Source organism: Felis catus, chromosome F1 (genome assembly GCF_018350175.1).
Source record: "Felis catus isolate Fca126 chromosome F1, F.catus_Fca126_mat1.0, whole genome shotgun sequence".
Taxonomy (NCBI): domain Eukaryota; kingdom Metazoa; phylum Chordata; class Mammalia; order Carnivora; family Felidae; genus Felis; species Felis catus.
In genome coordinates, this window is record NC_058384.1 from 42047563 (window position 1) to 42072219 (window position 24657).

The window sequence follows — 24657 nt, forward strand, 5'->3', positions numbered from 1 at the left end:
GGCAGTCCTTTCTTTTTTTCTTTGCCTTTATCCTTTTTTTTTTTTTTTTTTTTTTTTTAATGAAATGCCCTTTGGAAAAATTCATTCCCCTGATATTAGCACTTTTTTGCCTACCTTGCCTCGGGTTCTCCAGTCCCTCCCTTCCCAAGGTTTCTGTTCTGTTCTGCTAATTGTCCCGTGTTCCGTGAGTCTCTAGCATGACTGATTAGGCCCCACGTTTGGGCCAAAACAGCTCCGTGGCAGCTCACTTGGGCTCTGAGCTTCAGTATTTCAGAACTCCTAACTCCCTGCGCCTTTCATCCAGGCGCCCAATCAAGTTCCACAGCTCTCTCTGGACACATCAAAGAGAGGAAAGGACTTTGTCGGCTCCCCAGGGTCCTTTAGGGAAAGTATGATAGGGAAGGACAACCCAAACTCTCCTGGCTGTTTGAACAGGCTGCTTCTGAAAGGAGGAGCCAGCCCTGAATGAAGCCGGCTTCTGTAATGAGAAGTCTTGTCCCTACTTCTCTGCCTGTCCCCGGTTGCCCTCCATAGGCACAGGCGCCCTGCCTGTTTCGGGTCTTTAAAACGGGCTAGGGGAGAAAAAACAAAACAAACGAGTAATAACTAACAGGGGGCTAGGCCTTGTCTGATAACAGAAACCATTCGCAAAACAACCCAGTTTCTTTTTTTCCCATTACAGATTCCCTCCCCGTTCGTTACCTTTGCTAGAAAGGGATGCAAAACACACAGACACGTACACACACACCTTGAGTCCTTTCTAAGGCTCCGCCCTGTGTCTCCCCTCACTCTCACCTTGTCTCGGCTGGACCTGAGATCTGTGCCTCCGCCGTGCCAAACTGGGTCTTTCTCATTTTCACCTCCTAACCCCAGCGTGTGGTAAGTAAGGCCTGGAGAGGCATGAGCTTCAAAGCAGCTCTCTGGCAGAGACGAACAACCCTGAGGCATTGTTTTAATAGAGAATAAAACCAGCTCAGCTCCTTGGGCCTGAGTTACTATACAAAAGAAAAAGAGTGTGCTCATTTCTTCCATTTTTTCCCCCGCCCCCAGTTCTAGAAGCACAATTTCTCTGCCTTTATATATGGTTTACGGCCTTCTATGTGGTATATGGTCTTTAATAATGGTTTGCGAGCCTTTCTCAGCCATCATATGCTCTCCCTGTGGTCACTGGCTTTGTTGGAAGCTCTCCACCAAGACTCACTGGTCCCCTCCCAGGTACACACACATAGCTGGCCAACCCCCTGACTTGATCTGTGGCAAATCCAAAGATCAGTCATTGGGGACCAGCGAACTCGTTACCAGCCCCTGACCTGGCTCCGTTAGGGCATGGCCTTCATGTTACTGCAAGCATGAAGGAAGGTGGAAATGGCACGTCCTTTACCGGCAGATAAATCTGGAAACCCGGATATAAACAAAACACGTCAACATGTTCCTATGTTTGCGGTGCCATTTCTGTTCATTTGTCGCCAACATGAACCTAAGCCATGAGCGATAACAACCTGCTAGACCCTTGGACTGTAATACTTTTAGCCGTGAAAGGGAGTGGCTTCTGCATCCTGGGCCTGCCCGTATGCTGACGTGGGATTAATCCTTGTCCTCAGAAGACACACACATAGAAGGGAGTGGCCTCTTCGGAACGGCCTGCCTCTGCCATCTCCTCAGAGGCTGGTGTCAAAACCAGAAGGCCACTGGACGCCTCCAATGAGAATTTAAGTGGTCCGCATATTGGAAAAGCCAAATTGCCATCAGAAGCTTGGCCTCTGCTCACACAGTCTGAACAGGGGAGCCCCTTGAACCGTCCCGAGTAGTCGGAGCCTTCATACTCAGACCCAGGTGTATCCATCTCTGCTCTTGGACAGACCTGGCCCCTGAGTTCAGGGTCAGCCAACATTTGGTTTCTCTGATGTCCCCTGTAATAGAGGCCATCCTCCGTTACATGGACCATCCTCCAGACATGGCACATTCGTTGGGTGATAGTTTTTTTTGCGTGCTGGACCCAGGAACACTACCGTGAACGACCGATCTGTGTCTTAGAACTCGAGATCCTCATGGCTGGGCCTGATTGAAAGCAAATACACATGAAAACTGACTTGAAAGAGGAAGTGAGGCCGGGGAAGGCAGGGCTGGGGACCCACAGTGGCCTTCAGCACCTGTGACAGGGAGAACAAATACACCTGTGGTCCTCCAAAGCCCTTCGTCTGCGTCAAGAATCCCCACGTCTTCCTGCCGAACCTTTGAGCTGAAACTGCTGCTCTTCAGGTAGGAGAGAGAAGGGGTTTGAATCTTGTCTGCTCACCCTCTGGCGGAGAATCTGAAACAGAGAAATTCGAGAGGTGGAGTCGGATCCTGACGTGTGGGCAGCCCTGAAGGCAAGAGACTGGCGCCCCACACTCCGCTGCTTGAGGGGCTTGATTCTCCACCTCAACAAGGGTTCAGTTGAGCTACATCAATGATTTTCAGGTTACCCTTTGAAGATCCGAAAGGGATTCCTCAGAGATAATTCAGAGCCCACAGGTGTTCAACACAAGTAGCCTTTTTTTTTTTTTTTTAAGGTATTTGGCTTCTAGGTCAGTGGTAGCTTTAAAAAGTTGCCCTAAGAGGGGCAAGGGGGGAGGGCATCTGGGTGGCTCAGTCGGTTAAGCGCCTGACCCCAGCTCAGGTCATGGTCTCGCGGTCCATGAGTTCAAGCCCCGCGTCAGGCTCTGTGCTGACAGCTCGGAGCCTGGAGCCTGCTTCGGATTCTGTGTCTCCCTCTCTCTCTCTGCAACCCCACCCCCACCCCCACCCATGGTCTGTCTCGCTCTGTCTCTCATAAATAAATAAATGTTAAAAAAATATTGTTAAAAAAAATTGCCCCAAGGGTACTGTGGACCAGTCCTCTCTGAGGCCCCCCACTAGCACACTGAAACGATCCAAACACGGGGGACACAAGTTTTGTGTGATTAAATACACCAGCAAGCCTAATTTGCATCCTGTCTTGATTGGCTCCCGTTACACTTACCAACATCAACACACATGCATTAGAGTAAAACTTACTGATTGTGGTCCATCCTGCTGAGATTGTGACCTCGCTGATTCACCCTTGGAATTTGTTGTGGAAACAGCAGTAGTCTGGGGATGCAGAGATCTAACCCAGCGGAATGGCATAAAGTCACAAGCTGTCTCTTTGAAGCCACGGTGGCGAGGGCCGGCCGGGGAATGGGAAGGCCGAGGATATAACCCTGACTCTGCTGCTAATTTGTTGCGTGACCTGAGGGTCTCCTCAACTCCGACACTCTTTCCATGTTCAGTCCAGTGTCAAAAATGGCTATTAATAGCCATTGGAGAAGGCCTAAGAGGCATTTCTCTTTCATTGCTTGATCTCCCCTGGAATGTAGCATTATCGTGCGTGCATTGGACGTTGGTGCATACCGGGACGTGCACGGGCAGGCTCCACCCGGGGCTCAGCCACTTATACCGACAACAAAGACAAATTGCTCCGCAGCCCTTAACATACAGGAAATCTGTTTCTTTTCTTAATTAAATAAAGCCTAGCACCAAACTAGCTAAGATCGGCAAGAGGCCTGTCATTTTTTTAATGGTCTCGTCTCCTCCCCAGCCTTGGACGCTGGTCCGCTCATTCATTCAACACGCACACACTGTGCCAGGCACCGTTGTAGGCACCGGGGACACGACAGGGAAGGAAACAAAGTCCCTGCTCTCTGAATTTTGTCTCACAGAGGGGAGACAAAGAAGCAAATGCATAGCACGTCACATGGTGACAAGGGCCAGGGAGAAGGGTGAAGTGTAAGGGAAATGGGGAGCGCATGGGGCACGAGGGTTGCCCTTCTGTGGAATGGACGTTTGTGAAGATGTGAAGGCAGTCAGAGAGTGAATTAGGGCGATACGAGGAGGAAAGAGATTCCTGGCAAAGGGCCCAGCAAGTGCAAAGGCCCTGACGCAGGAGATCGTGATGTGTTTGAGGACACACAAGGAAGGCAAGAGTTAGAACTGAGTGGCTGAGGGGGAGTGGAGGAGAGAAGTGCAGGCAGGAGCTGGGAGCCGGGCAGAGCCTGGAGGCCATCCTAAGGTTGGTGTCCAGGAAGTGGGAAACCATCGGAAGGTTTGAACTGAGGACGGCAATGATGATCTTACAGTCCAAGGGGATCACGCCAGCTGTCGTGAGGCTGCAGTCTAGAACAAGGCAGATCTGGCCAGCTCGCGTGCCACCGGCGGGCCCAGCCTAATACTGAGGCACACAGGTAAATCCCAGCCCTCCGTCCCGCTGTTGTCCTAGGACACACAGAAGAGTGAAAAGAAAATGCTTGTTCAAAAACCATTGAGACCTATCGTTTGCCACCCTAGTTCATTCGCGCCCTGGTGAGTGAAGTGATCGAAATGACATTCTCCTCCCTCACGCAAGGAGGGAACAAAGGAGACCATCTTGACTTGTGCCCTCCCTGTCCCAGCCTCCCACTCCCGTCGCCACACTGGCTGCCTGGTCCCCGGGGTGGGCCTCCTCTGAGCCCTGCTGAGGAGTTGCCTCCTTCCTGCCCAGGGCCCCGGGGGGGTCAGAACCTCTCTGCGTGGGCTGCCTAGGGCTGAGGGGAGACTTGGGGTGGTCAGCAGACATTTGCTCATCAGAGATAACACCTCACAGTTATCTCTGCTTCGTGGCTCTGCAGCCGCTAGGGCTCCAGGGGAGGCTACCAAACACGGAACTCCAGAGGGACCAAGAAGGCAGACGTCTGCCCGCCAGACTTAAGGAGAGTGCTCTCTTGCCCATCACCAAGCCACCTCTTCCAGGAAGGCCTAGCTTCACTGGGGGACAACCCTCTTGCTTCCAAATTCTCCTCTCTCTCCCCAAGGGCCTTGGGCAGAGCGGGGGGGCGGGGGAGCAGAGAACTATTTCCATACTTTCTAAATCTATTTATCCTAACCCTGCTCTCTCTCAAGTTTAACTTAAAAGGAAAGTATTTGCTGCCTTTGTTCTGGGTTTCAGACTTGCCTGGACTAGAGAAGGCCTCCAGCGCAGAAACAAGCCAACAGGAGGGGGGGGGGGGTTAAGGCTCCAGCGGTACCCTGCTGTGGTGTGGTTGCTGCAGCCCCCAAACCTTCCCAAACAAAGCCTGGCTGGAGTTGTCTTTCACACAGGGCAATGTGGGCTTGCGTGTGTTTGTTCGTGTGTTTGGTTGGTTTTGGTTTTGGCCCAGGAATACAAAAGCTACTGTGGGGCACCTGGGTGACTCAGTTGGTCGAGCGGCCCACTTTGGCTCAGGTCATGATCTCACAGTTCTCGAGTTCAAGCCCTGCCTGGGGCTCTCTGCAGCCAGCATGGGGCCAGCTTCAAATCCTGTCTCTGGCTCTCTGCCCCTCCCCCCACCCTGGCTCAAAAAATAAACATTAAAAAAAGAAGAAGAGGAAAAAGAAATACAAACGCCACTGTTAACCCCTTCCTAGGGCAAAGGAGACCCAACACGGGAGCTGGGTCCCCCTTCCTACAAGGGGCAGCGAGGACAGTGAAGGGCTTGCCTCTTCCTTTTGGCTGGATGAGCACACGGCGGGAGAAAATGCTGGACACCGATTTCTTTCCCGATATCTCACCCCGTTACACACTTAGGTCATAAACTCACAGCAACAGTAAGCACCTGAGAGAACTTCTCAGAGGACCCCCCGCATTCTGATGATGGTCAGGCACCGTGCCAAATGCCAGAGATGCAATAAATAAAACAAAGTCCCTGCCCTGAAGGGGTTCAAAGGCTACTCGAGGAGACAGACATTTGAACAACTAATCCCAACAATCGAGGGCCGGTGCCATGGGAACGCAGAAGAGCAAACCCAGGTCCAGAAAGGGAAGTCTTCACAGAGGTGGTGACAAGACACATTGTTTTATTTTTTTTTTTAATTTTTTTTTTCAACGTTTATTTATTTTTGGGACAGAGAGAGACAGAGCATGAACGGGGGAGGGGCAGAGAGAGAGGGAGACACAGAATCGGAAACAGGCTCCAGGCTCTGAGCCATCAGCCCAGAGCCTGACGCGGGGCTCGAACTCACGGACCACGAGATCGTGACCTGGCTGAAGTCGGACGCTTAACCGACTGCGCCACCCAGGCGCCCCAAGACATATTGTTTTAAAAAATAACTCTATTTCTTTATAAAAATGACACTTGCTTTATATAATAATGCAAGCGATAAAATCCCGAGAAGGAAGTAACAAAACGCCTCAAGGCCCACAACCCAGAAATAACCAGTATAAAACTCTTCAAATGGATTTTATTGGAACTTTACGAGACAGAGAGGAGTCTGTCCGTCACAGTGGAGGAACCAGCGCAAAGGCCAAGGACGTGGAAGTGACCAGAGCCAGGGCTGCGTGGAATGCAGAGTGCCCGCACAGGGGTGTCAGCTGAGGCTGAGCGCGGGGTGCTAAGCATCTAGAGCCACGTGGCGGGAGACTTCCCATAAATATGCATGGCACCCGGGGGGCTCAGTCAGCTGAGCACCTGACTCTTGGCTTCAGCTCAGGTCAGGATCGCGTGGTTTCGTGGGTTTGAGCCCCACGTTGGGCTCTGTGCCGGCAGCACGAAGCCTGCTTGGGATTCTCTCTCTCCGGTGCTTGCTGCTCCTCTCCCACATGTGCTCTCTCTCTCTCTCTCTCTCTCTCTCTCTCTCAAAATAAATAAATAAAATTTTAAAAATATTAAAAAAAAAAAAAAAAGGAAAGTGACACACGGCAGGCAGGCAGGCTAAACATCAAGAGAGGGAGAGAGAAAGACCAAAGGGGGCAGTCCACTGAAGTATAAAGAAATGAGTCGAATGCATAATGAGATAATCATACAATAGTGGCCCCCGTTTAATGAGCTCCTACATATGCCAAGTCCTAAGCTAAGCATGTTTCATGGTTAGCCCGATTCATTTTCACAACAGCATTACCTAAGTAGTATTACACTGTCAATTTACACCCAAGGAAACACCCAGAAAGATTAGAGGACCTGCCCAAGATCACCCAAGTAGGTCATTTAGGAGCTGAACTTGAACTGATACTCTTAACGCAATGCTTCTGTCTTGCCTGAGGACTCTGAAAGGTTTCGGGTATTAGCAAGATCCGCTGAGTTAGCACAGAGCCTCTCCCCGTCAACGGGTTTTGCTCACTTGGATGCGTAAGTTCTGTCTGTTTAAAACCAATCTCAATACTTTAGAATCCTGTGTCACGTTCAACCCCGAACGAAATCTTGGAAAGCCGTTAGAGGGAAACACCAGACCAATCAGATTTAAAACATATACCCTATTTCCCAGGAGTGAGTCGTTTCCTTCCATTATTGTGATGAATAATTTCACACACCTATGTTGTGTTCTCGTTTGTTGGTTTGATTGGTTGTGGCACGAAGGGGAGGGAAAGGAGAACAGGGCGACAGGGCGCAGCTGGGTCTGAAAACCTGGAGCTTGTCTGCAGAGCCTCCTTTCAGAAGGCTGTTTCCCCCAAGCTGGGGCGGGGGGAGGAGAGAGTCAGGAGATCCGGAGGGAAGATCAGTCTGACTCAAGCATTCTGGGTAGATAAGAGAACCAAGGTCTTAAGATGATCACGCAAGAGAATTTCTTTAAAAAAAAAAAAAAAAAAAAAAATTTTTTTTAAAGTAGCTGTTCTGAGGTTTGGTTCCATTGGCCCTTCTCTTGGACCGCCTTCCAAGTTCCCAGTTTGCACACAGCCTTCTGGTACCAGAGGCTCAGGACAGGCCTGGGGAGCCTAGCTTCTCTCTTCCACCAGTCCCGGCCACCAGGGCCAGGGAGCAATGGATCTTCTCCTGAGGAGTCCTAGCTCTACGCAGACCCCATCCGAAGGACAAGCAGGCAGACACCCAGCTTCCGGTTCTCGAACCAGCGGCCTCTGAACCACCTCTGCTTCCTACCGGGTAAGGCTGCGTGGAGGGAGGGCAGCGGGCACCTGGAAAGGCAGAGCTCTGGGGACGGCCGGCCAGGACCCACCAGCGGCCCCCCTGCCCTGAGGGCCTTGTGAGAGCCTGGACGCGCAAAGCGGGGGAGAGCAGCCCCGGGAGGCCATGGGCCTCAGGGTCCACAGGGAAGAGGCAGAAGAGACATGGTGCTGAGGCACTGTCTGTATTCCGTGCTATCCCTCTGGGAGTCCATTGCCTTGTGGAAAGCCAAGTCAGAGGTCCTTCTTTCTTTGCTTTTTTTTTTTTTTAACGTTAAATTATTTTTGAGAGACAGAACGTGAGTGGGGCAGGGGGAGGGTCAGAGAGAGAGGGAGACACAGAATCGGAAGCAGGCTCCGGGCTCTGAGCTGTCGGCACAGAGCCTGACGTGGGGCTCGAACTCACAGACTACTCCCGGAGCATGACCTGAGCTGAAGTCGCATGCTTAACGGACTGAGCCACCCAGGCGCCCCTCAGAAGCCCTTCTTCATATCCTCGTAAGAGTCTTAGTGGCCCCTTCTTTTTTGGACTCTCCCGAGATGCAAAGAGAGTTTTAGGAGATGGAAAAAGGAAAGAGGAGAAGGGAGCTAGAAACACATATTGAACAGTTGTGTAAGTTTGGGACACTTTGGGTAGACACGGGGTATGGGGTCTCTGGCCTCTGAGATAGCCACACCACAAGCAGGACTGTGACAGATCTCCAGAAGAGTCCTGTGAGGGAGACAGCCAGCCGACAGGGGCCACGGAGGGCAGGGCTTCAGGAGGGAACGGCCTCCAGGGGCCCCGCTGACCCAGCATTGGCTTCATCCTTAGGGTAATACCCAGAGAGTCTCAGAACGTGAAACACAGACCAGCTTTGTCAAAATCACTCAGGGAAGTGTCTATGAAAATAGCCTGCCTCCCTGCCTCAGAACCCAAAGGAACAGTCATGAATCTCCCTCCACCTTGTCCCATCTTTAGCCACACTCCCCACAGACCACAGCGCACCCGGCCAACCCAAGGAACAGGGGGTGAAGACATGGTTTCTGCTATCTTATTGTAACTGAGCAGCGTTTCCTGTGCCCCAAGCTTCATTAGCACACTGGTGGTGTCATTTCCTGTGACGACTCTCTGTTTCCATTCTGGCAAAATGTTTGCTCTTTTCTGTCTGCTTTGAGGGTTGGGGGAGGATGGGCTTCTCACAGAGCCTCTCTCTCGGGCCTCTTGGCAGTTCCCCCCCTCCTTGCCCCTCATACTTCCACCAGAAGGCAGAGAGCGTAGCGTCTCCCTGAGCCACGTCGCTTGGGGGACACCATACCCGGCTGAGCTCTCGCCTCCGGCACTGTAACCACATTCAGGTAGAAGCGAACCTGTTGTTTTTGTATTTGGGGTCAACGCAGCCTGACAGTTGCAAGGTAGATGCAAGGTAGAAAGTTGGCGGGGGGAAAGAAAGTTCTAGAAAGATTGGAAAACACGGGGATGGGGAGGGTGTCCATCGTTCTTATCTACTTAAAAAAGTGGTCATGATGATATGTAAAACACAAACCGATTTTGCCTTTTCTCCCGGGGGTCGACAACTTGGGAAGATCCAGGAGAAGTGGCAACATGCACTAGCTGATGAGAATTAAGAGAAGGCTTAGAAGGAGAAGCTGAAGCCAGAGAGGTTCCCATGGCAATGGATATGATCACCCCAACCCTTTCAGAAATCAGAGGGGGGACCTCGGAGGCCAGGACTCTGCAGGAAACTGGTGGCAGCCTGGACAGGTGAGTGACTCCACCCTCCCCAGATTTAGACAGACATCCCTGGTGGACCCTGGGGGGGGGGGGGGGGCTCTACCCCAGCAGTGCTCCTAGCCCTCACAGCCAGGCTCAGGTCCACTGAGACCACCAAACTCCAGGCTTAGAGAAGTTTTCTCAGGGCTGCTGGGAGGAAAGGAATTGGTGTTGACGAGAAAAAAGGAGTCGCAGGGGGTAGCTGTGATAACACAGGATTTCCCTAGAGCTCGCTGCCTGGCCTGGTTGGATTTCTGACCTCCCAGAGACCCGGTCCATCGCTGTCCCCAATCTTTCCTGTCTCAGGTCCCAACCACCAGTCCCCCCACCACAAAAAACACACAAAAAACTAGGCCCTCCCATAATGGAAACAAAAGGCCTACTTTTTTCAATGATGTGTTTTTAGGTCCTAAAAACTTTCCATGAACGGAAAATGCAATCATAGATGTGATAAAGCTATATCTTTAGCATATAAAATCTCACAGAACTAATCGTGGATATAAATTTTACTGCTAAAACTTTCAGTATCATACTAACAATAAAAAAAAAAACCATCAGCAGTTGAAGCTTTAGCAACACTGGTGGGTATAAATCTCAGTGCTGAGATAACAAATACATTTTTTTAATGTTTACTTTTATTTTTGAGAGCGAGAGAGAGACAGAGTGTGAATGGGGGAGGGGCAGAGAGAGACAGACAGACAGCATCCGAAGCAGCCTCCAGGCTCCAAGCTGTGGGGCTCTAACTCACGAATCACGAGATCATGACCTGAGCTGAAGTCAGAGGCTTAACCAACTGAGCCACCCAGGCGCCCCAAAAATGATAAACTTAAAATCGCTGTCGTTCAGGGAAATAAATGTTATTACCATGACAAACAAATATATGTCACCTGCAGGTGAATAGGAGCATTGATGGGGAATGAATTCATCAAGTTGTCAGAACTCGGAATCCCCCCAGAAATCAACACTTCTATATTCCTTCGTGTTTATTAATTTACGCACTCATTCAACAAATACTCATCATGCCCTTAGTAAGTATCAGGCACTGTTCCAGGCACCAGATAAACAGGATAGACAAGTCCATGGCCTCCTGGAGCTTACAGTCAAGTGGAAAAGTCAGGTCTTAACAGATAAACAAATCGATATATAATATAATGCCAGTCAGCCTTAAGTCTGAAAAAACAAGAGCAGAGTTAAGGGGACCGAGAGTAACAGAGTGTGGACTGGGAGGGCCTGTCTGAACAGGTGACATTTCAGAAGAGACCTGAGTGAAAGGATGGACCGAGCTACGCAGACACCTGGGAGAGGGCCCTGTAGGTCGGAGGCAGGACTACGCTTTGCACGGACGAGGAAGAGCCTCGAATCCTAGCTGTCAAAGTCAGATGGAAAGTGGCAGGAAACGAGGTCAGAAGACAGACAGAGGCCAGCACATAAGGTGCCAGGACGTCTTCACTGGGTAGGGACTGTGGCTGTCTTCCCAAGTGTGATGGGAAATTATGCAGGTCACAAGAATATGGGGGACGTGATCTGGTTTCCTGTCAGGAGGACCACACTGGCCCGTGCGTGAAGATAATTATATGCCGGGGTCAAGAGGAAAAGCCAGGCGTCGCATGCGGGAGGGTGCTGCAAACCTCCACATGGACCGAGCGTCGGCAGTGGGGGAGCAAGAGGTGACTGGGTTTGGGAAAGATGCCCAGGATGGAGCAGACGGAATCTGCTGCTTGACCGGAAGTGAGGTGTGAACGAAAAGGAGCGCTCGAGGACGGCTCCAAGGTTTCCGACTGAGCCACTAGATGATGGGAGACACCACAGGAGAAGCAGGCTTATGAGAGAAGAAGAGGCCTTCTGTTTGAGGCCTATTTGGCTGGAGACGTCCACTGGGGAGCCTGGCGGAAATGTCCAGCGTAAACTGGGTAAACAAGCCTAGGTCTCAGGAGGACAAAACCCTTCCCTGGTAGCTGATCGGGTTTCTGATATTTGGAGGTAGCAGGCCCCCTGGCGATTCCCGCCGTAACCTCTGCTGGCTCTTGTTACGGTGGCAGCAGCCCCAGTCCTGTCAGGGAATCGCCAGCAGCACAAACCGTCTCCTGCCTTTGCACCGGTTACACCCCACGAAACAGCAAATGTTGCTTGGCGGCCAGCTCCACGCGTTGGTGCGTGGGGGTGGCTCAAGTGCCTGCAGGCTGGACTCCGGCACAGAGAGCTCCCTCACTGTGCGTGGGGTAACCCCTCTTCCACACAAGGCAGGAAGCCCAGGAGTAAGGGGATAAGGGGAAGTAAGGGCAGAGGAGCACGATTTTGCAAACTTGGAGGATAATGTGGTGCGGTAGAAAGAGCACGATCGTTGGGTCCAAACAGACCTCAACTCGCATTCTATCCCTGCCCCTTCCTACCCGTGGGATCTCTGATACATTACTCTGCCTTTCTGAATCTAGAATCCCGCATGCAGACACTTCTCCTGTGTCCAGCGTCCCTCTGTCCATAGAGAAGACCCTCTCGTCAGCCAAACAGCCCACCCACCTCCGCTTTCCGGCACTCAGCTCCCATTCCAAGTCCTCGGGCTCCAATTCCTGTTGAGAGCACCTTCTCCAACCTCCTCAGCCTCCTACAGCTGGCCCTTGGTTTTCCTCACAGACATAAAGACCACAGCAGTGCCATCTTTTCTGGGTTCGCGGGCTTCCTCGCCATCCTCCTGACCACCATGATTTTCTACGGCCTGTGGAACTGGAATAAATTGAAGAAGCGTGAGTCCCTTGTTTGCCCAAAGTTGAGACCCCCCCCCCCCCACCAGGGTCAATAATCTAGCCTGGCGTTTAAAGCCCAGTTTATTCTCCAGGGATAAACTATCACACTGGGGAATCCTCTGTTCTTCTCTGACACATTGGTCCTCGTGTCACTCGAGAGTCTACGCTGTGTCTCCATTTTGAAAGCCGTTGCCCTGGGACTTTTGTGTCCCAACCCTCGCCCCCGGCCCCCCCCCCCCCCCCGTTTCTTCCTCCCGCTTCTGTCTACCAAGTCTTCTAGCTCAAATGGAATTGGGCAGCTGTGAAAATGTATATTTTATGATACATAGTGAGGGTGGAGACTATTTTCAGGGACCACCTCATCCCCAAAGGCCCCCACGTTCCGTGCCACTGGCCTCTGCCACGATCTCCATCTCTGTCATTGCCTTGCAGGACAAGTTCCTTACTTCCGAGTTACCGTCATGCCCTTACTGACTCTGTCTCGACCCAGACAAGGAGCCAAAAATATTTATGACTCCTTGCCCCAGAGGCAAGAAGACCTGGGTAGGTTTTTCTTTCTAATCCATGGACTGCAGACGTTACTGACCTTCTACGCCCAGAATGCACCTCTCACCACCCAGAGGCAGCTTTCTTTAAACTTTCAGACGGTGTGCCCTTCAGGGAGCATGGAAGAGGAGGGGATAGGAGGAAACACTGGGGGCCTAGAAAGCTCTAAAAAGGGAGTTAGGGGGCTCTAAAAAGGTTGGGGGGGTTGTTTCACTTTGATGTGAGGTTAGCAAAGGACAGGTGAGTGTGTCGAGGGATGGGGAAGACAGACAGAGGAGAACATGGCCTCCGGCATTACAGGCAGGGAAGGTTCGCCCCAGGAGCCAACTTCCCAGCCTTCCCAGCCCCTGTGCTAGTTAATGTCCTCCTGTCCTCTGCTAGAAGCTGAGGGCAGTTCCCGGGCTCAGAGCACATCACGCCCGTAGCTCCGACTCTCTCACCACAGAACATCAGGCCCCAACTACCAGACGCCATACAAACCCACTTCACCCACGATGCAGGGACTGCTCAGGCTGGAGCGCTCAGGGCACCGGCCAGCCATCCTCAGGGTTTGTCCTCTGTCCTTTCAGGGAGACGTCAGTCAAGGAGTAACCGTATTTTCAGTACCGAGAGCCTCCTCTCCAGACATTCTGAGAGCCCTCCTTCTGAGCATGTGGTAAGAGTCAAGGGAAAGGACAAGTCCCTTGGGAGAAGGGATGTGTCTCTGGCAGAAGAACTGGGGGCAAGGAGTTCAGGTCACAGAGCAAACCACATGTCCTTTGGCAGTCACCCTGTGACCCTATTAATACGTTGGGAAGACTAGCCTGAGGACCTCCCTACTGCCCAGGAAGAGAAATGAGGAAAGATAGGCACAAGTGTTTGTGATGTTAAGCAAGGCACCAGGGCACATATATTCAAGGACATGGTGTTAGAACTGAAATGGATTGTTTTCACCAAGACAGGTAACCCTTTACCCAAAGGAGTCCTGTCCCCTTCCAAGTGATCACCTCAGGAGGGCACACAAACATTCCAACAAGGCTGTCGGTGCTCAAAACACCCTAAAAACCCTGCCGTGGTAATAACTTCTGGGGCCTGTGCCAAACTATTTCAATTATCCTCCGGGGCAGGTATATTTGTAGGTCACTGAGCCCCATAGCTGGCGTCAAAAGTGTTTGATCAAACGTGGGATTTTTTTTTAATTTTTCTTTTAATGTTTATTTATTTTTGAGAGAGAGAGAGACAGAGTGCACGTGGGGGAGGGGCAGAGAGAGAGGGAGACACAGAATCCGAAACAGGCTCCAGGCTCTGCGCTGTCAGCACAGAGCCCCACGTGGGGCTCGAACTCACGGAGTGTGAGATCATGACCTGAGTTGAAGTTGGACGCTTAACGGACTGAGCCACCCAGGCACCCCAAATGTGAGATCGTTTTTGAGGTAACCAGGGGAGTAGTATAACGAGTACCGATAAGTCCACATGTCCTGTGATCAGGCTCGGAAGGCAGCCCCCAGGGAGGACTCCCACAACACTGTGGCACCCGACACCGTAAAGGGAGGACTTTGAAACTCAGGGGGCTCATTTCCATAGATAAGTCTTTGTTTGCTTGTCGAAGAATCGGTTTGTGATCATCTCAAGTGAACACAGTCCCGCTGCTGCTGACCCCCTGCTCTCCAGCCTACCCAAAACCCAAAGATTTAGGGTTCGAATACCATGTGACCATCTTCCCGCCGTCCTCCCCTATACCCCATCCTTGGGCTCTGCTCCCACCTCTAAAGACTTCCTGGGGGAGCAAGCCTGCATGGCTGATGAAGGGCAAGAAAGAGGAAACTCCACTGCCAAAGTGAGTTCCAGCCCTTGGGGGTGGGGGCGGGGCGGGGTGGGGAATCCTGAGGGGATTTTGCATTCAGAGTGCCACACCCAAGTAAGGCCACAAAGTGTCTGGCTTGGGCTCTGTAGTGTGTGAAGAACATTTTGAACCAATTGCCCACAGGTGAAAAATCTAAAAGGTTTCACATTCAAGTCTGGAGGCTTTTCTTGAAAAGTCAGAAGCTCTGGAAATTTCAGACCGGCATCCCTAAATGGCCAGAATCATCTGAGCCTTTATGTCAGCCGCCCCTTTCATAATAAGGGCAAGCATTTGTTAGTGTTTTTGACGTGGCAGGAGCTATTCCAAACACTTGGCACATGGTCATACACTTACTCCTCACAAACACCTGTATTATATAGGTATTATGATTATCCTCATTTTCCATGTTGGAAAGTAAGGCCACCGAGAGATTAAGTAATTTGCCCAAACCCAGCACAGAGTAGCGAGGCTGGGATTTGCACCCTGGGTCGGGGGCTGAGTCGCTACTTTTAGCTACATTGTCTCTCAGTGGGTTCTGAGGCAGCAGGCTGTGTCCAGTTTATCACACTCCCCCTCCCCCCCCCCCACACACACACTCCCCGGTGAACACTCATACTGTGGCCAAAAACTAGTGGCAATTTACACGTCTACACTGTTGCTAAACTTACACTTACACTGTGTTGTTACACGTACACGGTTGCTCTCCACTTCTCTCATACCTGCCTAGCATCTAAAACCTTGCAGTCCGGGGGGGGGGGGGGGGGGGGGCGCCTGCGTGGCTCAGTCGGTTGAGCGTCCGATTTCGGCACCCGTCACGATCTCTCGGTCTGTGAGTTCGAGCCCCGCGTCGGGCTCTGTGCTGACAGCTCAGACCCTGGAGCCTGCTTCGGATTCTGTGTGTATCTCTCTCTCTGCCCCTCCCCTGCTCATGCTCTGTCTCTCTCTGTGTCAAGAATAAATGAACATTAAAAAAAAAAAAAATTAAAGCCTTGCAGTCGATTTAGAGATTTAGAGATTTTCCCCCCAAGGGGAAGAAACAAGTAAAAGAACTATCAGACAGTGGTACTGGCTGGGGAAGTAGAAAGGCTTTGCCCATATTTCCGCTTCCATATCCTATCACTACCCTTCTCTTCTTGTTCATAGCCCTCCCAAGCAGGCAATGTCCTCTGGGTGCACAGAGACCATTACCCTGCCAACGGCTATGCAGTGGGCATCTATGACAATGCCACAGGGCTCCAGATGCGTGGGGACCTCACTCCCTCAGCACACTATGTCAATGTCACAGCAGCCAGAGACTGCCTGAGCATTTCTTCAGAGGATTCCAGAGATTACATCAATGTCCCCACGGCGGAACAGATTGCTGAGACTCTTCTGGCTTCTGCCAACGCCACCCCCACGAACAGTTTTGCCCCCCCAAATGCTCAGAAGCTGGAGCTTACTGAGGAAAGAGAGCAGGGCTGTGGGAATGCCAGTGACCACACCAGTTTTTGGTCTCCAAGGTCTGAGAGCGATGATCCGCTCAGCGATGAGGAAAGTTCTTCTGAGACCTCAAATGACTATGTCAACATGGCAGGGTTGAATCTTGAGGCCATCCGCGGGAAGCAGCCCTGGATGGTTTCTCAGTGCTACAGAGATTATGAAAATGTCCCATCGGCACACGCCAGTGGAAGCCAGCAGCAGGCGGAGGAAGAAGTGACATCCTCAAACACAGACCATGTCGAAGGCAGGACAGATGGTCCAGGGACCCACGTCCAATTTGTCATGCAGTCAGGGAGGTTCCTGGCTCTAGGGGATTATGTGACCTATCCGCCATCTGCACAGAAGGAGACTAGTCAGTTGAAACATGGAGAAGAGATGCCAAACGAGGCCTCTGATGACTACGAGAATGTGTTAGCTGCCAACTTCGGAGACGTGGACCCCAAGGGGCCAGACGCATAGCTCCTTCCTGAAGAATTAGGCCCCAGGCACCCAGCTGGAGAGCTCTGGGGTGCCAGACCACAGCCACCACAGGGTCTAGTAAAGACCCTTGAACATCCTTGTATTTCAGTGGGTTCGCTCAGGTAGAGTAGTACAAAGAGGCCGAGATACACAGGAGTTAAGGAAGTCACAGAAGCCAAGGTCTGGGAAAGCCAGAAAGGAATTCTTCTGAAGCAGGGTGCTGTTATCTCTCATACCAACCTAAGAATGTTTGCTGAAAGTGCCTTATAGGATGGTTAGCAGATTAAAAATGCGATAGTACTTTAGTGCCCAGTGGAAACGTGAAGTAGCCTAAAAGCGTTACCTTCACAAATACCAGCAGGTTGCAAAGCAAGAATGCAGATTCGTCTGTAATCCAGGCAGAGGCCAAAAAGAAGGGACAAGTCAGAGTTGGGGTGGGGCAGCAGCTGCCACTTGAAAAAGAGTGTGGACAACCAAATGCTAGAGAAAGATGTGGAACACCGGAAATTGTCATTAATTGCAAAGTATAGTATCCACTTTGGAAAGCTATTGGATAGTTTCTTAAAAGCACGCGTGTATTATACAACCCAGCCATTCCACTACTAGGCGTTTACCCAAGAGAATTGGAAATTTGTGTTCATGCAAAAGCCCATACGTGACTATTTATAGCAGCTCTATTCATAATGCCAAAACTAGAAATAACTCAGATGCCCTTCAACAGGTAAATGGAAAAACGAACTGTGGTATATCCACACAACGAGGTTGTCTATACTCAACAGGAAAAAGGAATGAACTATTGGTTCATGTGACAACAAGGACAAATCGTAAGTGCATTTGGCTAAGCGAAAGATGCTAGACCTAAAAATCTACGTATTGAATGATTCCATTTCTATGGCCTTCTGGAAAAGGCAAAACTATATGGATGGAAAACAGGTCCGTAGTTGTCAGGTTTGGGGAAAGGAGAGAAGTTTACTAAAAAGGAATCTTTAGGGTAATGGGGCTATTCTGTATTGGTACTGTGGTGATGGATACGTGACTCTATAAATTTGTCAAAACACAAACTATCCAGCCCAATGAGTGACTTTTATTGTATGTAATTTTTTTTTAATTAACCATGCTGTCAGGGGAAGCCATGATGGAATGCAGATTAAGACAAATAAAACCTAACTGTCTTACGAACGTATGATATAGCCTCACTGAAGGTGGGGCCGAGGGGGAAGGAGCTGACTAATTAACTTTGGAAAATAATGTTTTCACTTGAAACTGTAAGATAAGGACACACACACACACACACAAAAACCTGTACATAACACTGTACTCTAGTTGGTAAATTTGTATCTCAGAGGAGGACAGGTTAGCAATTTGGAAACTCTTTAAATGTATACTAAGTTTGAACAAATAAGTAAATATAGATAAGGGGAAGCAGATTTCTTACTATCAGAAAAAGAGGTGACAAGTACAATAAACTCTGTGGTGTTCATGAACTAGAGCTGGAGGCATAGTTTGAACTCTTGTTTACTTTGATATAGGTATGAATAGATACAGAAATAAATATAGATATGTATAGAAATAGGCTAGTCTACATATATTTCTCAGCTCTGTCCACTGGGACATCTAGAAGCAATGGCACCCTGGAAGCAATGGACACACTGAGCACTCAGGTCTTGGTTTCTAAATATCATTCTCAATAAAAGGAAACAGAGCTCCTTGGAAAAATGGCTAGTTCTAGAGCTGGGGCTGGGAAAACACATGGGGAGCTTGACCTTCTTGTAGATGAAAGAAAGAAAGAAAGAAAGAAAGAAAGAAAGAAAGAAAGAAAAGAAAGGAAAGAAAAGGAGGGAAGGAAGGAAGGAAGGAAGGAAGGAAGAAAAAGAAAGAAGGGGGGAAGAAAAGACAAGAAAAGATGAAGGCATGTCAAAAGGAGTCAACTAAAAGAATTCCCGGGGCGCCTGGGTGGCACAGTCGGTTAAGCGTCCGACTTCAGCCAGGTCACGATCTCGCGGTCCGGGAGTTCGAGCCCCGCGTCAGGCTCTGGGCTGATGGCTCGGAGCCTGGAGCCTGTTTCCGATTCTGTGTCTTCCTCTCTCTCTGCCCCTCCCCCTTTCGTGCTCTGTCTCTCTCGGTCCCAAAAATAAATTAAAAAAACGTTGAAAAAAAAAAAAAAAGAATTCCCAGGGGCAAAGCTAGAACAGTTTCAACAATGAAAACAAGTAATTATGATACAAATCTATAACTCAACAAAGTATTCTTGAGTCCATACCAATAAATGAATAAAATGGAAGAAAGGAATAAACTGTCTTTCCAGATGAATTCTGAATAATAAGTATAGGAGAAATGAGGGGAAAAGAAAATCATTATCGAGACACCACAGAGCGGTATGTTGACAATGCTGGAATTAAAGATAATAAAAAAAAAAAAAGATACCACAGAATAATTGCTGTGAGCAAGTCCTAATGAATGCTAAAATTAGTGGATGACACATTTTTTTTACTTTATTAATGTTTTTCAACTTTTGAGAGGGAAACAGAGACAGAGTACAAGTGGGGGAGGGGCATGTTGACAATGCTGGAATTAAAAGATAATAAAAAAAAAAGATACCACAGAATAATTGCTGTGAGCAAGTCCTAATGAATGCTAAAATTAGTGGATGACACCTTTTTTTTACTTTATTAATGGTTTTCAACTTTTGAGAGGGAAATTGAGACAGAGTACAAGTGGGGGAGGGGCAGAGAGAGAGAGAGGGAGACACAGAATCCCAAGCACGCTCCAGGCTCTGAGCTGTCAGCACAGAGCCGGACGCGGGGCTCGAACTCACAAGCCACGAGATCATGACCTGAGCTGAAGTCAAACACTTAACCAACTGAGCCACTCAGGCACCCCTAGCAGATGACACTTTAAAGAGAAGTAAGACAGTTGCGTAGCTTCAGAGATCTCCTCCCAAATATCTATACATTACTGTAATGACTTTAACACATGTCCACAAATTATTCAATACTCACCCTGGAACTTAATTCCCCTCCCCTTTAGTGAGGGCTGGATTTAGTGACTCTTTTCTTAAATATAGAAGGGGCGGGGGAGTACATTTAGAGTGGAGACACTCAACAGACACCACCTGAACCATGTGATCAAGGTTAACTTACCAGTAATAAGTCATGCTGTTATATGATCAAGGACAAGGGTACTTCGCCTCTGTAGTATTCTTCCCTCAAATCCACAAAATCCCATTCGTATAATGAGAAAAAAAAATCAGAAAACCCAGATTGCATGACATTCTACAAATACCTGAGCAGAACTCTTTTTTTTTTTTAAGTTTATTTATTTTGAGAGAGAGAGTGTGTGTGTGTGTGTGTGCAAGCAGGGGAGAGGCAGAGAGAGAGGGAGAGAGAGAGAGAAGATCCCAAGCAAGCTCCACACTGTCAGTGCAGAGCCCAACAGAGGGCTCGAACTCTCACAGAACCATGAGATCATGACCTGAGTTGAAATCAAGAGCTGGATGCTTAACCAACTGAGCCACCCAGGTAGTCCCCTGACTGGGACTCTTAAAAGTATTAAGTCATTAAAAACAAGGAAAGACTAAGAAACTGTTGCAGATTGGAGGGTGTTAAAGAGGTATGTTGAGTAGATACAAAATGGTACCTCATATTGGGTCCTGGTAGAAGAAAAGGACATTAGTGGGGAAAAATGATTACATTCGAAAAATCCATATTTTAGTTAATAGTATTACATTAATGTTAGTTTCTTAGTTTTGATCATTGTACCATGGCTATGTAAGATGTTAACATTAGGGGAAGCTGGGTGAAGGGTATACAGAAATTCTCTGTGCTATTTTTGCAGCTCTTCTGTAAATTATTTCAAAATAAAAAAAATAGTTAAAAAAATTTTTAATGTTTATTTTATTTTTGGGAGACAGACAAAGCGCAAGCAGGAGAGGGGGAGAGAGAGAGAGGGAGACACAGAATCGGAAGCAGGATCCAGGCTCCGAGCTGTCAGCACAGAGCCCCATGTGGGGCTCGAACCCACAAACCTGAGATCATGACCTGAGCCAAAGCCACTTAACCAACTGAGCCACCCAGGTGCCCCTAAAAAAATAATTTTAAAGCATGAATAAAGCTGGGAGCGAAGACATCTAGTCTCATCCCATTTAAATAAATACGCCTTCGTTCCTTCTTCTGCAAAACGGGTATGACATTGAAGCGTAAGCTAGTGTCATTGTTCTGGGTATTTTTTTTTCTGCATTGTTTTGTTGACGTATATGATCGGTCTCCCTATTAATCTGTATCATTTTGCCTGAAGGAAAATATATTGGAGCCCTTTGTATTCAGTGTGGATCTCAGCACACTGCCCAAGATAAAAGCAAGTTATTGATGATTGATGATGTGGTTTCAGTGCTGTACTCATACCATAAAATGTTGAGGGAGGTTTTTTCTGTTGTTCAGAAATCCGTGCGAAAGCCTCAAGCTTGGTATAAAACACCTCACCTTCTGAATTTAGCGTACTCTGGGCTGTCAGGGGTCAGCCTACCCCTCTCAGGGCTTACTGAGAGCAGGAAAATTAGTCCTACCCTTGTTCCTGCTCCATGGTCAAGGACTAACATGTTGGAGGCTGGCCTTTGAGGAGTATGAGGTTCAGGAAGAGAGGTTCTTTCCTCCTTCGCTGTCCCCATCCCTGGGTGAGTGGTAACCACCTTTTTCTGCAGAGTGCCTCATACCCTAGGAAAAGGAGGAAGAAGGGAGTGGTGTCAGAACTGAGAGAGAGAGGGCTGTGAAGCCGCTAACCCCCCACTGTTGGGCCTCACAACCATGAGTGTCGCCAGGGAAAGATGACTGGGCCTGCGCCCCTCAACAGGGTGCCAGGTAAGGGGCCTCTGGGATGCATCTGTCGGGTGTAGACCATCTGAAGGTGGCCTCACAAGCACTTGAATGGGTGCTGTAGACTGAACATTTGTGCGCCCCCCTAATTCATATGTTGAAACCCCAATGTGATGGTATTAGGAGGTGGGGCCTTCGGGAGATGGTTAGATCGTAAGGGTGGAGCCCTCAGGAATGGGACTCGTAGTCTTATAAAAAAAAGAACCCAGAGAGCTCCTTTGTCCCTTCTGCCACATGAGGACACATGGAGATGAAGGCCATCTGTGAACCGCGAAGCAGGCCTCACTGGACACGAAATCTGATGGTACCTTGATCTTGGACTTCCTCACCTCCAGAACTGTGAGAAATTGTTGTTTAAGCCACCCCGTCTATGGTATTTTTTGTAGAGCCTGAACAGCGTCAGACAGTGGGATCAAGGCAGATTGTTCCAGGATCTAATTCTCCCATACCTGGGGATGGTATTGTGGGCAGAATTCTGCAGGGTGTTCAGATTCACCCCACAAGTGACGAGTGTTAAATTCCTGCCACCCAGGAGACACCACGTCTGGTATTGCACACACATGCACACACATATACACATCTAGGTTTCAAAAGATGAGAGAGTAAGAAGAAGGCTGTTGGGCCTGTACATTTGCTGATTTCTTGATAAACTGATTTAGATCATACCCCAGATGTGGTATTAATTTACGGGAGGTGTCTCCTTTCCTGGAAGTCACAGAAAACATCAAAGCAGAAGGCAGACCTAGGGCCACCAGTGCCCTGGGAGATACCAAGCAGACAATCAGAGGAGGTCTCCAGTTGGCTAAACTTATACAAGGTTCCTAGGTAACTTGCACTCAGATGCCGAGACTCTGACAGAAGCTCAGGTTTGTCTCAGGTGTCCTGGAGAACTCTGAGTCTCTATAAGAGAGGAAATCCAGGGGCGCCTGGGTGGCGCAGTCAGTTAAGCGTCCGATTTCAGCCAGGTCACGATCTCGCGGTCTGTGAGTTCGAGCCCCACGTCAGGCTCTGGGCTGATGGCTCAGAGCCTGGAGCCTGTTTCCGATTCTGTGTCTCCGTCTCTCTCTGCCCCTCCCCCGTTCATGCTCTGTCTCTCTCTGTCCCAAAAATAAATAAATGTTGAAAAAAAAAAAAAAGAGAGGAAATCCATTCTTTTTTTTCTTTTTTTTTTTGAGTAATTTATTTTTTAATTTACATCCAAGTTAGTTAGCATATAGTGCAACAATGATTTCAGGAGTAGATTCCTTAGTGCCTGTTACCCATTTGGCCCATCCCCCCCTCCCTCAACCCCTCCAGCAACCCTCAGTTTGTTCTCCATATTTCTGAGTCTCTTCCGTTTCGTCCCCCTCCCTGTTTTTATATTATTTTTGTTTCCCTTCCCTTATGTTCATCTGTTTTGTCTGTTAAAGTCCTCAGATGAGTGAAGTCATACGGTATTTGTCTTTCTGTGACTAATTTCACTTAGCATAATACCCTCTAGTTGCATGCACGTAGTTGCAAATGGCAAGATCTCATTCTTTTTGATTGCCGAGTAATACTCCATTGTATCTATATACCACATCTTCTTTATCCACTCATCCATCGATGGACATTTGGGCTCTCTCCATACTTTGGCTATTGTGGATAGTGCTGCTATAAACATGGGGGTGCATGTGCCCCTTCCAAACAGCACACCTTTATGAGAGGAAATGCATTCTTGATAATCCCAGATGAAGACATAATTCTTCAAGGGTATTCTAATTTTGCAGAATCTTACATGAAAAGAATGTGTGTTCAGCTGCCATTGAATGGAATGCTCTGAATACGCCAGTTAGGTCAAGTTGATGGACAGTGTGGTTCAGGTCATCTATATCCTTACTGATTTTCCTTCTGCTGGTTCAAGCAATTACTCAGACAAGAGTGCTGTCATGTTCAAATATAAATGTTGACTTACCCTTTCAGTTGTACTCATTTTGTCTTCATGTATCTTGAAGTTCTCTTGTCAGTTGCGGGTACATTTAGGATTGTTATGTCTTCTTGGTGAATTGACTTCCGTTGTTACATAATGACCCTCTTTATCACTGATAATATTCTTTGTGCTGAAGTTTACTTTATCTGACATTAAATAGCCACTACCCCTTCCTTCCTTCTTTCCTTCCACTTAAAAAAGTTAAACCCTTTTTATTTTGAAATAATTTACAACTTTCCGAAAAGCTCCAAAAATAAGGCGCCAATTCCCCACATACACTCCTCCAAACACTCCCTAATGTTAACACCTTACATAAATAAATGGTAGGATGATGGACACGGAGCAACTAACATTGGTACAGTGTTATTAACCAACTTATACACGTTACTGGGATTTCATCAGCTTGTACCGATGTCTTTTCTCTGTTCCAGGATCCATCCCAGGACCCCATAGAACATGTAATTCTACAACTTCTTCACCTCCTCCAGTCAGTGGCAGTGTCTCCTTTTTGCCTGTCTTTTCTGACCTACTATTTCTTCTAACATTTTTCTGCATCAGTCTGTCTCTTCTCTTCTTCGGAACTCCAACGACATACACATTAGAACTTTTTTTTTTTAAAGATGTTATTAATTTTTTTCTTTTAGAATTTTTTTTTTTTTTAGAGAGAGAGTGCGAGTGGCGGGCGGGGTGGTGGGCACCTGGGTGGCTCAGCTAATTAAGCATCCAACTCTTGATTTCGGCTCAGGTCCGTGATCCCAGGCTCATGGGATCAAGCCCCATGCGGGGCTCTGCACTGAACCTGGATTCTGCTTAGGATTCTCTCTCTTCTTCTATCCCCTGTTTTCTGTGTCTTAAGGCCGATTAAGTTGCACGGTCTGTGTGCCTGGGACCACTGGGACCACCAAGCAATTCACCAGGCACTCAGTTTCTTTTCCTGGCTTTTCATCTCTCCGACTTTCAGATGTTGGCACCCCAGGGCTGGGACCTGCATCTTTTTCCTCTGCTCCTTTTTGGTACGTTCCCTGTACAACGGCTTTTATTTTTATTTCTTGAATGCTTATTTATCTATTTTTTAATGTTTATTTATTTTTGGAAGACAGAGAAACAGAGTGAGAGTGGAGGAGGGGCAGAGAGA

At 48.7% G+C, this 24657-nt stretch overlaps 1 protein-coding gene across 9 annotated transcripts; it reads left to right on the forward strand.

Annotated features, from left to right (window-relative positions):
- The first annotated feature begins 7621 nt into the window (after positions 1-7621).
- On the forward strand, positions 7622-17881 carry LAX1 (lymphocyte transmembrane adaptor 1). Of its 9 annotated transcripts, none has more exons than XM_045049017.1 (7): positions 7622-7886; positions 8315-8404; positions 9473-9650; positions 12291-12400; positions 12833-12943; positions 13516-13601; positions 15912-17881. In XM_045049017.1, exons 3-7 carry the CDS (start codon positions 9556-9558, stop codon positions 16704-16706), a joined length of 1197 nt encoding a protein of 398 aa, XP_044904952.1. In that variant the 5' UTR covers positions 7622-7886; positions 8315-8404; positions 9473-9555; the 3' UTR covers positions 16707-17881. The 9 variants fall into 9 exon arrangements, with proteins under 9 accessions (XP_044904952.1, XP_006942947.3, XP_019677580.3 ...); XM_045049018.1 differs by lacking the exon at positions 8315-8404 and adding an exon at positions 10553-10687 and having other exon boundaries at positions 7624-7886; positions 12092-12400; XM_045049019.1 differs by lacking the exon at positions 8315-8404 and adding an exon at positions 10553-10687 and having other exon boundaries at positions 7624-7886.
- Positions 17882-24657: the final 6776 nt, after the last annotated feature.